The sequence below is a fragment of the Epinephelus lanceolatus genome, chromosome 22, assembly GCF_041903045.1.
Source record: "Epinephelus lanceolatus isolate andai-2023 chromosome 22, ASM4190304v1, whole genome shotgun sequence".
NCBI classification, from domain to species: Eukaryota; Metazoa; Chordata; class Actinopteri; order Perciformes; family Serranidae; genus Epinephelus; species Epinephelus lanceolatus.
Genome location: NC_135755.1, coordinates 26,822,041 through 26,839,805, shown reverse-complemented (window position 1 = coordinate 26,839,805; position 17,765 = coordinate 26,822,041). Strand labels below are relative to the sequence as shown.

At 41.0% G+C, this 17,765-nt stretch overlaps 1 protein-coding gene across 4 annotated transcripts in view; it reads left to right on the top strand.

Moving 5' to 3' along the window:
- The window catches only part of slc8a4b (solute carrier family 8 member 4b), a 124,238-nt gene that overhangs the window by 69,349 nt on the left and 37,124 nt on the right, over positions 1 to 17,765 (top strand). For all 4 annotated transcript variants that reach the window (XM_033609316.2, XM_078163771.1, XM_033609317.2 and 1 more), the window contains exon 11: positions 1,271 to 1,463. In XM_033609316.2, the coding sequence (XP_033465207.2) occupies positions 1,271 to 1,463 (193 nt within the window). The remainder of the gene's footprint in view (positions 1 to 1,270; positions 1,464 to 17,765) is intronic.

Below are 17,765 nucleotides of genomic sequence, written 5' to 3'. Positions count from 1 at the left end.
AGAACATGCAAAACAGACAAAGTGACAAAAGCAGACATCTAAGGGAAACTATGTATTTTCCAGACTGTACCCTATTTTCCCATATTTTTGTGTCTGAGTTTATTTAGTTCAGTTTTGGGAAATAGTGCTGCAGCAGCCGATAGTGAAACAGGCTGCAATGTAACCACCTGGGGCAATTATGCATCGTCGATATATGTCCGCTAAAAGTGCTTGTTTTTGCCACTGACAGGCTCAGATTGTTATTCTAAGTGTCTGACAACTTTATGGAAACCATCCCTACAGACACATAAAACATTTCTCTTTGCCTTTCACTTCATCTGGTCTATTTGTTATTGTGTAAAGCCTGTTTCTCACTGGACAAAAAAACCCACTATCACCCACTAACATCTAGCTTTTGTATTAAATGGGAAAGGTTACAATCAGCATTCACTCCCGAGGCAATTGCCTCTGCAGTAGTTACAGGTATTTATCTGCTCCAGTGCAGATCTGCTGAGATGGGCAATGATGAAAATGCAACACCCTCATTTTAGACCCTTTGCCAGCACAATGTAATGATTGGCAGCCACAACATGCCATCCATCTCCGTCCAAGCAGCGCTTGAACATTTAACATGGAACAATTTAGCTGCGACTGAGTTTGAGTGAGAGACTGAATAAGTAAGAGATATTAAAAAAGACATACCCACTGTAATACTTTCACTAGCCTCCATGCTTTCAACCTGTTTTCTGGCCTATCGGTGATATAGAACCTGACACAACAGAAGAAAAGACAAAAAAACAAAACAGAAAGGTATACTCCCCTCACAACGTATAAGTCTTGCTCAAGGAGAAGTCTTGTTCTGAAAAATTGCTTAGATTTCCCTTTAAGAGCTGGTTTTCCTTAATTTTAAATCAACATGGGTCTACTGCTTTGCTGCATAGTCCCAGGACATCATCAAAAAGGTATCACGAAGAGTTCCAGTCCCCTCACTGTCACCTCTTTTTCAGTTACAGGAGTTTGATAACATCCAAAGAGAATTAAACTGAGGGAGGCTGAGTGGAGAGTGGGCGTTTACCCGATGCTTATTATCTTTTATCTGGAGAGAGTGGGTGCGAATCTATTATTCCTTTCACTATATATACGGTACGCATTGGAGAGCAAACCAGTGAGTGAGAGCGTAGGTGTTGATCAACCTTTCATCTTTCACGTCTTTTTAGTGGTGCTCCCCTGCGAAATAAAGTTCTTTCTTTCTTTCTTTCTTTCTTTCTTTCTTTCTTTCTTTCTTTCCCAGGTATCTTTACCTTTGAGAGTGCCAGTCAGAGGGTGAGTGAGAGCGTAGGTGTGATGGAGGTGAAGGTGCTCAGGACTTCAGGGGCCCGAGGCCTGGTAGCTGTCCCCTACCGAACTGTGGATGCCTCTGCTAAAGCAGGAGAGGACTATGAACTGGCAGCTGGCAAGCTGGAGTTTCAGAATGATGAGACCATGTAAGTGCAGACATGTTGTGAGGAATTGTTATTCAATCCACGTTTGTTCACAGTGTAGCAGTAACAGGTTTGAAAATACATAGATGCTGAAGTTCTCATCACTTAAAGGGGAAGTTGACCAATGGCCCAATATATATTCCTTTAATTCATCAAAAAAATGTTTTTGCCACTCTAAAAGGTGACTGACATATTTTTAGATTCCCAATAACACATACCACTTTCTCAGTTTCCTTTCTGTGTGATTGACTCCCATTCAGAAATGGCTGTTCAGGTTAATTGAGTGTTAAACATGCATTCACAGTATAAACAGCTCTATTAGGCAGATAACAGCGTAGTAATGGCACTCTTCAAGGTAGGCTACTCTGCATTAAAATGCTCTCTCACACGTGCGCGCACACACACACAAAATTGCTCTTGTGTCCTTGGGCACATGTATTTTTAATATGCTGATGTTGCCGGTGTTAAATTGACCAATACATAAAGCAGTTGGGAAAGCAGTTTCCTCAGCGCCTCCTGGGGCCTATAAAGCAAGTACTTTATGTTTGTGTGTGTGTGAGAGTGTGTGTGTGTTGGTGTTGTACTTGTATCTGTATGAGGACCAAGTGGAAGAGAGGACATTTATGCATAGTGAGGACATTTCTGCTGGTTGCCACGTCCTTAATGTGCTGTTTGATTGACAAGGTTAGAGGTTAGGTCAGGGTTGGGGTTAGGTTTGACAGTAGTTAGGGCTTAAGTGTATAATAATACAAATGTGTGTGTGTGTGTGTGTGTGTGTGCGTGTGTGTGTGTGTCTAGGGAGGGCAAATGTTGGCAAGGCCGTTCAAAAGCTGTTCATCTGTGGTTTGCCCTTAGAGGAAGACTGAGAAGATGGAGTGTGTGTCTACCTGTGTGTTCTTGTTTGTCTATCCTTTTAAGGACCAATTTCACTTTTAGGCCTTAAGAGTGAGGACATTTTTTGTCTTCATAGATCTATTTAGGTTTCAAGACTTTGGCTTTCAGATTAAGAACAGAGTACAAACACATGTCAGACCAGAATTTTACAAATGACGTAAAGCTTGCCAGCTTCTACATATGAGCGTCACCACAAGGCCAGAGTGTGTTTGCATGTGTGTTCTTGCTCTTCTGTCCTTGTAAGGATCATGTTTGGTTTTGAGACCTTAAGAATGAGGACATGTTTTGTCTTCAAAGATCTCTTTAAGCTGTAAGACTTTGACTTTCAGGGTAAGATTAGAATTACTTGTAGGTTAAGGGCTGGGGTTAGACATGTACTGTAGCTGTGATCAAGGCTTCATGAGTACAAACATATGTGTGTGTGTGTCAGATCAAAATTAACAAATGAACAAGAAGCTTCCCAGCTGATACCAGCCAGCTATGTATGAGCATCACCACAAGGGCAGAGTGTTTTTGCGTGTGTGTGTGTGTGTGTGTGTGTGTGTGTGTGTATGCTCTTGTTCTCCTATCCTTTTAGGAACCAATTTTAGTTTAAGACCTTGAGAGTGAGGACATTTTTTCCTTAAAGAGCTGTTTAAACTTTAAGACATTGACTTTCAGATTAAGATTAAAGTTACATGTAAATTAAGGTTAAGAGCTGGGGTTAGACATGCACTGTGCAGTAGTTGTGGCCAAGACTTTTGGAGCTAGGGAATGCATGGTATAAGTTAGGGTCCCCACAAGTATAGGAGTACAAATGTGCATGTGTGTCAGACCAGAATTTACAAATTAAGGAGATTTTTTGCAGCTGATTACAGCCAGCTTCTGCATATCAGTGTCTCCACGAGGGCAGAATGTGTTTGCATGCATATGTCCGTGTGAAATGATGTACCATCAATGATGCAATCACTACGTATAAAGCCAGCTAGTGAGCTGTGAGGTTAGGAAGGGTGGAGAGAGCAATGAAAGGGAGCTTTAGAGGGAGAGAGGAGAGAGAGATAAGAGGGAGCTGTACTGTACGTCCTCTGGTAGCTGTTAAAGTCTGATGCGGGTGTATCAGTACAGAAACTTAATAGAGGGCTGATGTCAATGGAGTTAAGATTCTGTTGCTACAAGAGGATTATAGAGATCAGTGGGTGCAGTATGTTTTACTCCGAAGAGATTTTAACTTTGTGGGTCAAGAGTAAACAATAAGTATAAGGATCATCTTCCACTGGATGTGGATTAATAGTACAGGGTTTGTATTTATGAAGCATCTGAGAATCATACTGTAAGTTTAAATAGGTCTAAGTCTCACCTTTTGATAAGGACACTACACCCACTTTTAGAGCCAGTTGTTTCCAGCTTCTAACATGCGTTCGGTAATACGAACACAAGTGGACAGTTAAGTCTACAGGTTTTGTTAATGCCTACATCACTTGCGCTAGAAGATCATATGGCCCACAGTTAATGTGCCCACACTCTTGTCAGCTGCTTGATAGCAGTTGTTTTGGTACAGCTGGAGATTTCGCCGTCAGCAGAATTCAGCATGTCTCTTTCCACAGGGCAAAACAATGGACAGTCACGCAACACTTCATTAACACACATACATAAAATCGGCAAGTTATAAACAGATACTTTAGTAATCCGGAGGGAAGTTAAGGCACCCAGTAGCCGATTACACAATGCATAAAAAACATAGATTCATAAAGGGATAGAGAATATAAGCAGAAGAATAAAAACACAAAGCAGTGCAGTCCCAGGACTACTACAGAGAGCTGTTACTACAGTACATATGCTTATGATGGTAGTGCAAATTAAGATGGTTGACAGAGCAGGTATTGTCATGTAAGATGATCAATGTAAAGTTTAATTATACTGTATTATTGATCATTTAGAATACAAATTAAAGACTAATATATGGACAGATACCAATGCAAAACAGATGCTGCATAAGGCTGATGAAGCAGGTGACTTACAGTCAAACTAACTTTTGTTTACAGAGGTTGAATATCTGAATACAAAAAGAAAGAAAATACAAATGCACTCTGTCACCAAAACAACCACCATGTCCTGCAGTGATAACATAGTCCTAGCATTAGCGTTTAGCATTACGTTTTAAAGATATATGGTCGAATATGTCCCAGACCACCTTGGCAAGTGGTGATCAGATCACAATGCATCTTGGTGATCGTTTACACTTGTATTAAGGGCTTTCCATTTGTGATCTGATCACCCAAGATGCATGTTAACACCAGGTATAAATGGGGCCCAAGGTAGCAGACAGTATGCATTACTGACAACTACAAAGTATGTGTTATAAAATAATAGGTTACACAATGGAATCAGCTTATTTGAAATAGTACCAAAATGACCTACACATAAATAACTGCTTATCTGCTTTTTTAAATAGTTACTCCAGTGGGGCATTATAGTTTGTGCTATTGTCCCATCATGCCTGTTTGTTATATCTCTTTATATTGAGTGTGATTGTGCTCTGTCAGCAGTAATAATGTCAGAGTGGCTCTGGCATTACAGTCTTGCTCTTCTTAAAGGCTTTCTGAGAAAATGGGCAAACCAAAGGAAAAAAGAGAGAGAACTTGTGCTAACAGGATGTGCTCTCTCATAATATCCCTCCCCCACTTATATTTATTTCATGTCTTTTCTTGCTGCTACCTCTCTGTGTGTGTTTCTCTCCTCTTTTCATCACTGTGCCTTTGAGCCCCTTGTCAAAAAATTCCCCACTAATGTAAACCTGCTTTTATCCCCTGCGCTCGTTTGTGTCTTTTTTCCCCCCTCCATCTCCCCTTTTCTCTCTTTTCTGTCTTTGCCTCATTAAATTTATGCTCTTCATTGACCTTGGGTTTAGCCATTTTTTTTCCCTGTCTTTCTTTCTTGTTGAAGCCTCTGTCGGGCTTTTTAAAATATCTCTCCCCCTTTCTCCCATCCCCCATATTTTTGTCTGATATATTTTTAGACTTTTTTTTCCATGCAGGATGAGTTTTGTCATCCTCTCCTCCTCTCTGGTTCTCTCCCTTCTTCACCTTCTCCTCTACCCTCACCTCCCTGTCATCTCATGTCTCTCCTCCCCCCCTTTTCACCCACTCCCGCGCACCCTCGACTCCTCTTCATTTGCATCTTCCTCCCTTCTGTCTCTCACCTTTACTTATTTACACTGTCAGATTTTCTTTCCCCTTTTTCCTCCCCTTGCTGCCTTCCTCACCTTCTACCTGACACCCGTATGCTGCTCCACTGTCTCTTAGTCTCAGCTCCTTTTCTTTTACCCCTCTCCCCACCTCATCCCCCTCCCTTACTTGATCCCCTCTCCTCATACTCTCCATCCATCCATCTCTGTCTAACCCTTTACTCAGAGAAAAGGGACTTACTGCCAAGGCAATTTAGCTGGATCACAACCCAGACATAACTCACCATGCATACCTCCCTCTGTTCTCGCTTGTCCCTCCTACAGTATGTGTTCCTTCGAGCTGCGGAATAGTTTTGTTTACCCCTTTTGTCTATTTCCTGCATTTTAGCAACCCCACATTAATCTGTGACTTCTCTTGTTTATCCTGTCTGTTGGGATGAGCTTTCTGAAAAGTTTTGGAAACAAGTAAATTGGTAAAAGTCACTGGATGGATCACAGGAAGGAGGCGGAGGGGGGTGGATGAAGATGGGGTGCATGAGCCAGGTGCTGCTTAAAATTCTTGGGGAAAATCTAAAAGGCATTGGAGCTGAACTGACAAGAGGAGAGGAAGAGGATGAGGAGGAAAAAGTGAAGATAGAGAAGGAGAAGGGGGCTTCGGCTCAATTGTACGAGCGCTAATTCATACAAAAATAATGTGATTCCCTTTTCTCTTGCTTCCCTCCATCAGAGGTCAGGCTTCAGTTGAGTGCTCTCTGGAGCTGTTAGGAATTCTTGCTCATTTATACATCAGCAAGGTGGATGGTTGATGAAATATGTGTTTAAAGTAAAATAATAGACGTAGCTACATCATGTCAATTTACTTGTCACGAAGACATAATTTATTCATGTGGCTTCAAAACTGTATAAAATAATGGACGTAGCTGTGACATCAGGTTACTGTTTTGAGGCCTCTAGTTGGGCTTTTTACCCATCGCCATCTTGGATTTTTTTGAGCCAGAAGTGACCATAGTTGTAAAAGAGGATGGAGCTAGCCTAATGCTAGCTGATAACTTGGTTAGCATGATGCATGATGATACAACGCTACTTTTTGCTGTTGGAAAAAACGCTTGAAACCATTAAAACAAAATGTACTTACTGGAAAAAGTGAACTTTCAACTTAGAGTATTTTAGTACAACCAAACCAGGGCTGGATATTAACTTTTTTGGTGATTTCCAAAATCTATCAGCCAACAGTTGTTCTTTGGCTGGTGAGTAAAGCAAATCCAGCAGCCACTTGTATAATTTACTGGCATTTGGCTGATGTTAAATTCCAACCCTGACCAAACACTGAACAAGATTCCTTTAGGCGACCAAAACATTAAAATTAACTTTCATGAGCTGAAAACACTCTGAATTTGCGACAGCTATAGATATGCTTCTACAATCTGGGGTTATACCATGGTTACGTCACTTAACAATGTTGTCTGAGCCATGGTAGCGACTTGTCAGCAGACGGCACCCGCCCATAAAAATGAAACAGGTGAGTTATATAAAAATTAAGTGCCTGTGCAGTTGTCATAAAGGGGAAAATTACCTATTAAAACCAAAACCTTTTTCTGTTTTTTGGGGGGGATGTTGAGAGATCCAGCTGGACAAAATGACCAATGCATTGCTAAACTTTGATACACAGAGAAGACAATAATCCAACAATGCAGAAGAGACACAAAGGAATAAATATTTATTCTTTGCAAGAAGAGCATCAAGTTCCAGCTATGACTCTGTGGTCTGCATGCTGACATTTGCAGCTGAGACAAACAATAGAAACCCTAACCCATGTAGCTGACCACATGTTTCCTGTAACACTGGGTGGAGGCCCCAGTACTGTCTATTTGCACCTCTGGTTAACAGTGTCAGTTGCCATAACAACTCAAGCCCAAACTTGGATGCAGCATTCTGTTCAACCTGGCGAAGACTAGAGTTGCGGTCAGACTATATGGTCTGCAACCTGCTGAGACCACTATACACTTAAATACATTAATATTAAATTGCCATGTGTTAATATGTATATTTTCAGTTAGTTGCTGTGTACAGAATTAAATGCCTTTTCAGCTTCAAGTATTTAAATGGAATTAAATATATTTCAGTTGTCTTACTTTCTAAACATTTTCATATCAATTTATTTGTTTCACATTTTCTATATCGTTATTTTAAGCATTTCTCCGCTTCAAAACCTTTTAATACATTTTTTGTTTAATTGCTTTTGAATTGTCTTCTATGTGAGTTTTTTCAAGTAGTTATCCATTTAATCACCTTTTATACACTTTTACTTTAACTACTCTTTTTTAAACAGTTTTTTGTGTCATTACTTTTTAAACATTTTGGATTCATTATTGTTTAAGTATTTTTAAGTTTCATAGCTTTTTAAACATTTTCTCAGTTGGACTAATTTAAGTGTTTTCAGTCATAATTATTTCTGTCAAATTTGATTGATCTGGGATATCCATTATCTGGAGGGAGTATCAGCCAGAAACCAGGATAGTGCCAGGCTGTAAATGTGTTTATGTCTGCCTGTAAAGTTGGGCATTTTAACATATAGGTGACTGTGATTACTGACTCACTCTTGGAGCCAGCCTCAAGTGGCCATCAGAGGAACTGCAGCCTTTGGCTCTGCTGGTTTGCTTCACTTCTCAGTCCCAGAGGTTGCTGCTTGCTTTCAAGGAGCTTTGACAAGTCAGAGGACATAACCTCTGATGGAGTCATAATAATGTCAGACTATAATTAGAGACTACAAACAGAAAGCCTGCATTATAAATGTTTGAAAGATGTGGGAATTTACCAGGCAGGGAGCGTGTAACAAAACATGCTATCCTGGAGACAATACTGCAGCAACACAAAGAAATGTGGGAAAATTGATTCCCACATAGAAAAAGTATTTACATATGCATTCTTTAAATGCGCATAGAGGGACAAGGGGAATGAGCCAGTAATGTATTGTGCAAGATGGAAGGAGAAGATAAAGAATGATGTCTTCCTTTCATGACTTAATAATGAACTGCAGACCGAAGTAGTGGTGGAAGGGAGTGAAAGAATGACAAGAATATGTAAGTGTGTCAGTATCGTCAGTATGTTGTTCTCTCACTCTAGTGGAATTTATTCAGTGTCACTCTGTGGGAAGTCATGAAGCACAGTGAATTTAGATTTATTCACTATTTGGTCTCACATTATGCACATGCAGGAATCAATAAATTCACCCTTTGTTTAGATGATGAATGTTTCTTTTATTTATCCCTCTCTTGTTTACCAACAGTGCCTGAACAATCTAAAGTGCATGGTCTAAAGAGCATAGGGCAAGTGCATTCAGGGAGTGTCCAACCACTTTTGCTAGTTGAACAGCTCATAATCTGGGTGCAAAATAAGGCACAAGGGGCAAAGGGGTTGTATTAAGTCCCAATATTAAGCAGTGGTGTATTTTGGGCATAACTTGAATTCAACCAATCAGAGTACAATGTTAAAAACTGTTGTTATAAACTTGACAAAGGAAACAGTACTAGACTTTAAGCTCCTGAAATAATCAATAAAGTCACGCTGTTGGCCGTACATAAATGCCCATAGCATTTCCTAATGTGGAATGGGACAGCAGCACTGCTCTCTGCTCCCTTTTCTCCTGCTTCCCTTCATCAGAGGCCAGGCTTCAGCTGAATGCTCTCAGGAGCTGTTAGGAATTCTTGATCATTTATACTTCAGCAAGGTGGATGGTTGATGAAATATGTGTTTAAAGTAAAATAATAGACGTAGCTACTGTGACATCAGGTTACTGTTTTGAGACCTCAAGATTGGCTTTTTAACTGTCGCCATCTTGGATTTTTGAGCCAGAAGTGACCATAGAAAAGAGGAGGAGCAAGCCTAATGCTAGCTGATAATTTGGTTAGCATGATGCATGATGATCCAATGCTAATTTTTGAGAGATCCAGCTGGACAAAATGACCAATGCATTGCTAAACTTTGATACACAGAAAAGACAATAATCCAACAATGCAGAAGAGTCACAAAGGAATAAATATTTATTCTATGCAAGAAGAACATCAAGTTCCAGCTATGACTCTGTGGTCTGCATGCTGACATTTGCAGCTGAGACAAACAATAGCAACCCTAACCCATGTAGCTGACTACATGTTTCCTGTAACACTGGGTGGAGGCCCCAGTACTGTCTATTTGCACCTCTGGTCAACAGTGTCAGTTGCCATAACAACTCAAGCCCAAACTTGGATGCAGCATTCTGCTCAACCTGGTGAAGACTAGAGTTGCGGTCAGACTATATGGTCTGCAACCTGCTGAGACCACTATACACTTAAATACATTAATATTAAATTGCCATGTGTTAATATGTATATTTTTAGTTGATTGCTGTGTACAGAATTAAATGCCTTTTCAGCTTCAAGTATTTAAATGGAATTAAATAGATTTCAGTTGTCTTACTTTCTAAACATTTTCATATCAATTTATTTGTTTCACATTTTCTATATTGCAGTTTTTTGTTAGTGAATGATGCAATAGCTTTGTGCTGCCTCAAAATAGAAATGCACCTGACCACACCTCACTTTGAGACCTACACACCCGTTGACGACAGATGGGTGCAAGTGCCTTTGCTACTTATACAACATGGGCACATGCCATAAAAATGACACAATGCATCAGTCAGAAGGTAGCATGACAGTTGCGCTGCACTGTGAGCCACTTTTACGCCGGATGTAAGCTAGTGTCTCCTAGCTGTCTCTCAGTCTCTCTCTTCCGTCTCTCTCTCTGCCTTGTTCTTTCTGATAATCAGAGGGCATGTGTGTGTGCATAAGTCAAAGGCAGCAGTATGTGAGCGTGTGTGTGTATGTGTGTGTGTAAGAGAGAGAGAGAGAGAGAGAGAGAGAGAGAGACGCTCAGTGGGGCCAGTTTATTCTTAGCCTACCTCTGACCTGCAACTGAGCACCGAGTCACAGCCAAGACACAGACAACTGTGTGTGTACATGACTGTGTGTGGGGTCCTCTCCCCTGGTTGCTCATTATAAATTTCAAACAGGTGTCGCCGCCAAACTGTGCCGACGCCTGTTCAATTACTGCTTTGCCCTGTGTGTGTATGTGTGTATTTGGGTGTGTGCGTAAGCACTCACTTTACATTGCAAACCACCTCTAAGACTTTTGCTTAGATAAACTTTTCAACATGTCACCGTGCAAATGAAGCTATATTTAACCTTTACTTTGTTATGAAGAATTACGTTCCAGGATACAATTTTCATACTTTCACACAACAATTTTACAATAATTGAATGTTTTCTAAGCCCTCCCCCTTTTTGTTATGCTTGCTATGCCTGTAAATCTGTACGCTCTGCACACTGCAAACAGTTTACAGTGATAACTGTGGCAGATTCACCCCTCAAGGTTTATGGGAATTTTTGAAACAATGGGTTCTTGACTTCAGACACAGATAAGCAAAAACAGGCTTATGTATTCCTAGTCAGCAACTGTAGATTTTGCTGAAATGTATCGGATAAAGCTATCTAGCTAATTAAGCTGTTGTAAAATGTTATAGCTCAGTACATTGGTAAATCCTGTATAAGGGGTCTTAAATGTGCTCTCACTGGCTACAACATATTGTGCTAAAAGTCTGAGGTGAAGCTACATGTTGGCTTACAGTTTTGTTTGTTGTCTCGAACAGTTTATTTCCCTTTTAGTATTGCAAGAGAAAAAGCTCTTAGTATAAGGGCTGTCTAGTGTTTATGGAGAACCTAATGCTATCTCAGGTAACATGAGGTTCCCTAAAGAGTCAATAAAGAGCAGGAGGAAGCCGCTGATGTTAGCTCGAAGTCTGATGGTATCCATTTCTAACATAACCTATAACCCCACAAACTATTGTAGTTAGTTAATGATGTGCTTCTCAACTTTGGAAGTGAGGTTCATTTACCAGCATGAGTAGTAAGCTAGTTAGCGAGACATGCTAACTTATGCAGCTTATGTCAGAACAGAAGACCACTCTGATTAATTCATTCCTTACACTTTTGCTCTTGTGCTTTTATAAAATAAGGGGAAAATGAGACACTGCCCTCATAATGAATAATGGCACTATTGCAGAACCGTCCCACAGGAAGTGCTCTTCCACAAAGAGCCTCGCACCTCCATGTCTGGCTTGCAATCCTTCAGTTTTGTTTTTGAAAAAAAAATTTTTTTCATGACTGTTCTTGACCAAACATGCTTCTAAAATGAAATCCATGTATTTGTGCATAGAAAAATAGCAAAAACAACAATGTTATTAGCCGAAATGCATGTGACTATCACTCAGCTGTTGTTTCAGGACCATGGACAGCGCTGTTTGTTGTCTGCAAGGACCAATGGTGCATGTGTTGCGCTGTCTGTAGTACTGAAAGACTTCTCCCCATTGTACCAACTCACAGACAGACGGGAAACAACAGGGAAGTCATAGAAAGAGAGATACAAGCCACAAACAGCCTCCTTGTTGCGCATCCCCCTGCTGATTTTTGAAGAGAATCATTGATAAGTCAAAAAATATTTAGTGCTCTGCTAGTGCTACATTTTCATGTGTGTGCTCTGATTATTAAATGTATTTCTATGGAATATAAAAAATTGCCTGCAATTTTTAACAGCCCTCAAGTCACTTCATCCTGGCACCTAGCCTGGACTATAATAGCAAAACGTCATAGCTGAAACCATGCGCGTGGTGATGCTGTATTACTCTACTGTTTAAAAATGTATTGCATTGAGAATACATGTGCAGCAGAACTAGAATAGCTATTGTGTGTGAGTGTGATTTATGGGCATGCATGTCAATGAGCACGGCCATGCACGGCAAGTTTGCACAAGGCCTCGTTGATCCTGCACTCATTATACCGTGTGGAGTAATCCAAAGCTTGACAGACCTGCCGTGCACATGTAAGGTTGCTAAGCTACGATTGGACAGTCACTGTTCTGGTGAGGGTTTTAGTGAGTGGTTAATTTGGAGAAATCCCATCATGCATCGCAGCACAACACAATGCATTTGGCAACCTCCCACTCATCACATAAAGGAGACAGAATCTGTTATTGTTGTTTCCAGTGGGATCATAAGACCGCCTGAAGGGCACAAGCTGAATTTCCACTTAACAATATTGAGTTTTAGAGTAATCCCAACTTCCTGCCATGTTGCGTTATGTCTTAATGAAGCCCAAACACAACTTCTTAGTGTTTTTGACAAAGCTGTCAGAAGAGCTGTGATCATTTATTAGTTGCTGGTGAAAGAGAAGTCTGCTTCAAAGTTTTAAACAACACATTCTCCCTTTGGCAAGATGCTTCTTGGAATTAAGAGAGAGACGGAAGAAATGCAAGGAAAGTGAGAGTGTGAGTGTGAGTGTGTGTGTGTGTGTGTGTGTGTGTGCATGTGAGTGGGTGTTTGCGTGTGTCACAGTGCTTGTAAAGTGTTTGATATTTGCAACCTGTTTCTCCGTCTGTCACCAAGTAGGGTGACTAACCCAAAGCTGTTCCCAAAATAAAACATCCTTTGAACTCCAAATCCCCAAGAGCTGTGCGCTGTATGTGTGCGTCTAGTGTGTGTTAGAGTGCATGTGCATTCAAGCGCGTGTTGTTCTGTGCACATACATACAGATGCATTTGTGTCTGTGTAAGTGTTTGCTGCTACAGCTGCACGTGTGTGTGTGTGTGTTAGCACTTCCCTGTATTTCCTCAGTCATGTTTGTTGCTCATCTAGTGAGTGTCATATCATCTCTTCCTCTTACCCCTGCACACACACGTACACACACACTTTAGCATCTTTAGCATTCTCTAGACAATCAGCACGTCTGCACATTGTGCCCTTCTTGCTTATCAGCTCGCTGCTTAATAAACTGTTTATCACCATATTGAGATTAAACTGGTTTCAGAAAGCAGCTTGGATTCTATTCTTCAATGTCATTATGTCGAAAGTCTAAGCATGTGTTGTATGGTAGATGTGACTGAGCACCCACCAGAATAGTACTGCCTGAGCGCTGTTCATCATGGGTAATGGCATAATTAACCAATCATACAGTAGAAACCACATATGACGCTAGAAACATGTTATTTTAAGCATGTTTGCATGCTGCTTCGCATGAGTCTCTCATGTAAAAACTATCAAGCAGTGGGTTGATATTTGTCACCAACACAGCATGCAGTCGGTTGGTTAGTATGCATACGGCTGCCTGCTGGGAATATTTATGCAGCAGAGTTGGTATTAGAACATATTCAGCTTAAAACCCTTTAGCACGGTTGAGAACAGCCTCTGGTAATATATCTTGCAGTTCTGTTGATGTTTGTTAGTGTGTTTTTATTTCCAAAATAACTAGTCAGTTGGGATTGCAGCATTTTAACAATGCTAGCAGTATGGTTCGAGGTGTAGCACTGTCAGGTGGTCAGTTGATCGTCAGTCAGTCCACCACTTTGGTTCAGACTGAAATATCTCTACAGTTACTGGATGGATTGCCATGAAAATTTTGTACAGACATTCATGGTCCCCAACGGATGAATCTTAATGACTAGTGACATTTGTGTCACAATCTTCATGGACACATTACATTGTGTATAGCTGCATCTTAAGTTAGCTACAGTTAGCAAAACCTAAGCTACATCAAGACGAGTTAGCCTAATATCAGATTACCAACATCAGCCAGGTTTGCTTCCTCCCTATGTCTGTCATTACATCAAAAAGATTTGGAAACAAAGGACTGATTGGTTGGTTGCTGACATATTTTTAAGCGGATATGAAGTAGCCCCGACAACCACACACCCACTACTAGTACAAGACAAACCCACCAGCGTTGGTCATCTGAACCCTGCTGCAAGTGAACAAATATGAGGTCAAATGTAGCAATTATCCATTTAATAATTCAAGATGTGATTCACTTTATAAGTAATGAGGTGTCTCCCTACCATTACCCTTACACTTACCTTAACCACCTCTCTTTTACCCAAAGATTTCATAGCCAGTTAAACACGAACTTAGATTACTTCAGATGTAGCTATACTTACTTGAGATTAAGATTTTAAGATTTTATTTGGACATACAGTACATGACATCTAACATCCCATTGTGAATATATCCTACTGCATACTGTAGTTCTTGCATTCGGCTTTGTGAAGTCATTTTGCCTGACACCTAAAAACTATCTAACACACACTGCAGCATCCGGCTAAATGGAACCAGTATCACCATGTTTCTTTTGGCTGAGCTTATCCCACCTACAGTCACTAAGGGGGCCAACGTGTTCTCATCCCCATGTGTCAAATATTGCTACTTTGTCTGTGGACTTTCACATACTCTCCTACATCTGTCGTTGATGTTCCAGGACAGTGTGTCTCCTTGTTACATGCATTGTGTCTTTTCAAAATACACTTCCATTTTCACAGGAAATGCATAGTTTCTGCTTGTTAGATACATACAGTCATTTTTTTAAATGCACTTACAACATAGGTTAAACACCTTGTTTTTACGTTCATTCCCTTGTGCAACAAAAACACGTGGTTAGGTTGCTAAAAAAAAACAGGTTACAAAAAAAACATCATTCACAGGAGGAAGCGAACAGCGGGCTCCAGGGTGAAAGTCCGGGGTTTGTTTGATCCACCCACCTCCTTTCCTGCCCACCCTATACAGACTTTCCAGCTTTTTCTATTATGTTGTTGCCGGCGATGTAACAAACTGGCACCGCCTGGCAACGTTATAAACTGATGCCACTTGGTGGCGTATTATACCGCTGCAAAAGGTGCCTTTTTGTGTTGTTGTGTCGTTTTGTGACGCAAAAAACACTGACAAAACGGCAGTATTTGATGAGTAAGGAGTGAAAACAATTGCACTTTTGTTTGGTTGACATTCATGAGTGTGTTTGTAATCCTTTTTGATACCCAGACCTGTAATAGATTATCTGTTTTGTTCAGTTTAAAATGAGAACGCCATTTCATTTCTTTGAGATGGAGTAGTTTCTTTTTTAATTATTTATTTCCATTGAACAAAAATAATTAAAATGAATTAAACTTCAATCACATGAAAAATTCCATCATTAAACCTACTCATCAATACAGTTTCACAGTCTACATCAGAGCCAGTACAGAAAGTACAGCACAGTGTCAAAAGGGCTACTTCTTTGTATAACATTAAACAGTAGACTCACACTGTATTTACTGTGCTTTCCAGGACAGTTTTCACTCGCGGCAGTTGCATTGCATTCTCTGATGTCTTCTCTTCTCTTCTGCATGCAGCCTGCTAATGGGCAGATAAACACTTTCAACTCCCCCCTCATCCTCTCTTTCTCCACTTCCCTCCATTTCCCCTTTTCTCTCCTTTCTACTGAAGAATGTCTGGATTTCACTGTCTCTATAAGGATGACAGCATTTCTTTTTTTAAGGTCTTTCCCTGTTTGTTGCCTTAGCAACTTTTGATCCCTCCCATTGTACGCACAACAAAGAGGAGACGGCAGAAAGAGGCAGAAAAATGGAAAGAAAGATAAAGAACAAAAGGGAGAAATTATGGGAGTTGAAGGGGGAGCTTGGTTGTGTTTTGATTTGTCGTTTTCTTCTAAGGATTTGTTTTTCTGCCATCGTGTCTGCACAAGTTTAAATACGAATAGCCATATGATTACTCTGCCCGTTATTACTCTCCTCCCATTTTCTCTCTCATTGATTTCATCTCTAACATTTATTGTCACATTCTAAAGCAGCTACCATGTGCGGTCATGTGTGAGATACACGCCCATTGTTTGTTCTTTAATTGGTAAAGGAAAATATTCTTTGGCCCAATGGATTATGTAGATTAAAGAGTCAAATCATATTTTGGCATAGTCATGGTCTGCCTGACAGAGAGAAAGACTGGGGTCAGAAAGAGATAAGGATGGGCTGAATGAAAGAGTCAGAGAACAAAAATAAAGATGAAGAAGAGAGAAAAAATAGGGGCAAGATAGAGAGCACACATGCTTTCATCCACCCGTTTTTTCCTCCTCCTCCTCCTCCTCCTCCTCCTCCTCCTCCATGCTTCTTTACTCTCTTAATTTCTCCCTCTGCCTTCCCTCTTCTCTCCCCCCTCTTCCTCTTCATCCTCTAATGTCAGAGCAGTTGAACTTAAGTAGCTTAAGTCAACATCTTTAACAACTTTGGAGGCCTTCTCTGCGTGCATCTGTTTCCCTTCATGTGTGTATTATGTTTCAGCTGTGTATTGAAATCGATGTGGCAGCAGCCAGCTGTTGTTCGCCCATTGATGTTTTCTGTCATACTACAGTAATTCGTCTGACAGTGTCTCACACACACACCAGCACAGAGCACCTCTGGCTTCCTCTAAACACAATTTTAACCCATTTTTAATCCCCGCCTCTGGCTCCTCTCTTCCTGTGTGTCTTTGTCTTGCGGTGCAGCTGTTTAACAGCAGAGAAATCTATTGATTCGTGGGTCTAAGACGAAGCCAACAACTTGACAGTTGGAGTTGCAGTTAAGGATTTTACAGTAGTGGTTTAGACAGGTATATAGAAAGGTAGGATGTCGCGATGCTGAAATACAAAAGCTTTCAGTTGAGGCAGCTCTGACTTTGAAATGCTAACCCTGCTGCCTCCGTCTGGCTGTCTCCTTTTTTTTAGTCCTTGTTGTTGGTTCCTCTTTCCCTCCACTCCTCTGTCTCTTTGTTATACAATCCTGCCATTTAGCATCCCTGTCACTCCCTATTTCTGTTCTCTCTCAGTCTCTCTGCGTCTCTCGTTTTGTACTTCTTAGCCCTGCATCTTCCCCCTGTGGTTGTTTTTTTTAGCATTGCAGTCCCAGCAATTTTCTCTGCCAAGCGTATACACGCCCTATGGTCAGAGTCCAGCGCCCACATACACATGCATCCACACACTGACTCTTGCCAACGCATCCCTGTGATCAGCCCCCCGTGGCCTGCACACACCCTGTAATCATAGCTCAGAGACCTACCGTGAGCTGCGGCAACAGGCTGCCCCTGCCCTTCCTTGCTTATGATTAGGGCCTTAACAGGAGACCTCGATACCCGGCTCCACTAGCTCCCACCCTGCCACGCCGAGACCACATTAAAGGCTTCAGCACTGGGTCCCCTGATACAACAAGCCTGGGGTAGAAGCTCCAGGGTGGGTCAGCTTTCCATTTATTTAGTCTGACTGCAAGTTTGCTGGCAGTTTTTAAAGACTTTCACAGCAGACTGACTGAATTAACTACTGCATGTATGTTATGGGATGGCCTCAGAGCATGGCAGGCCTCACTTATAATTC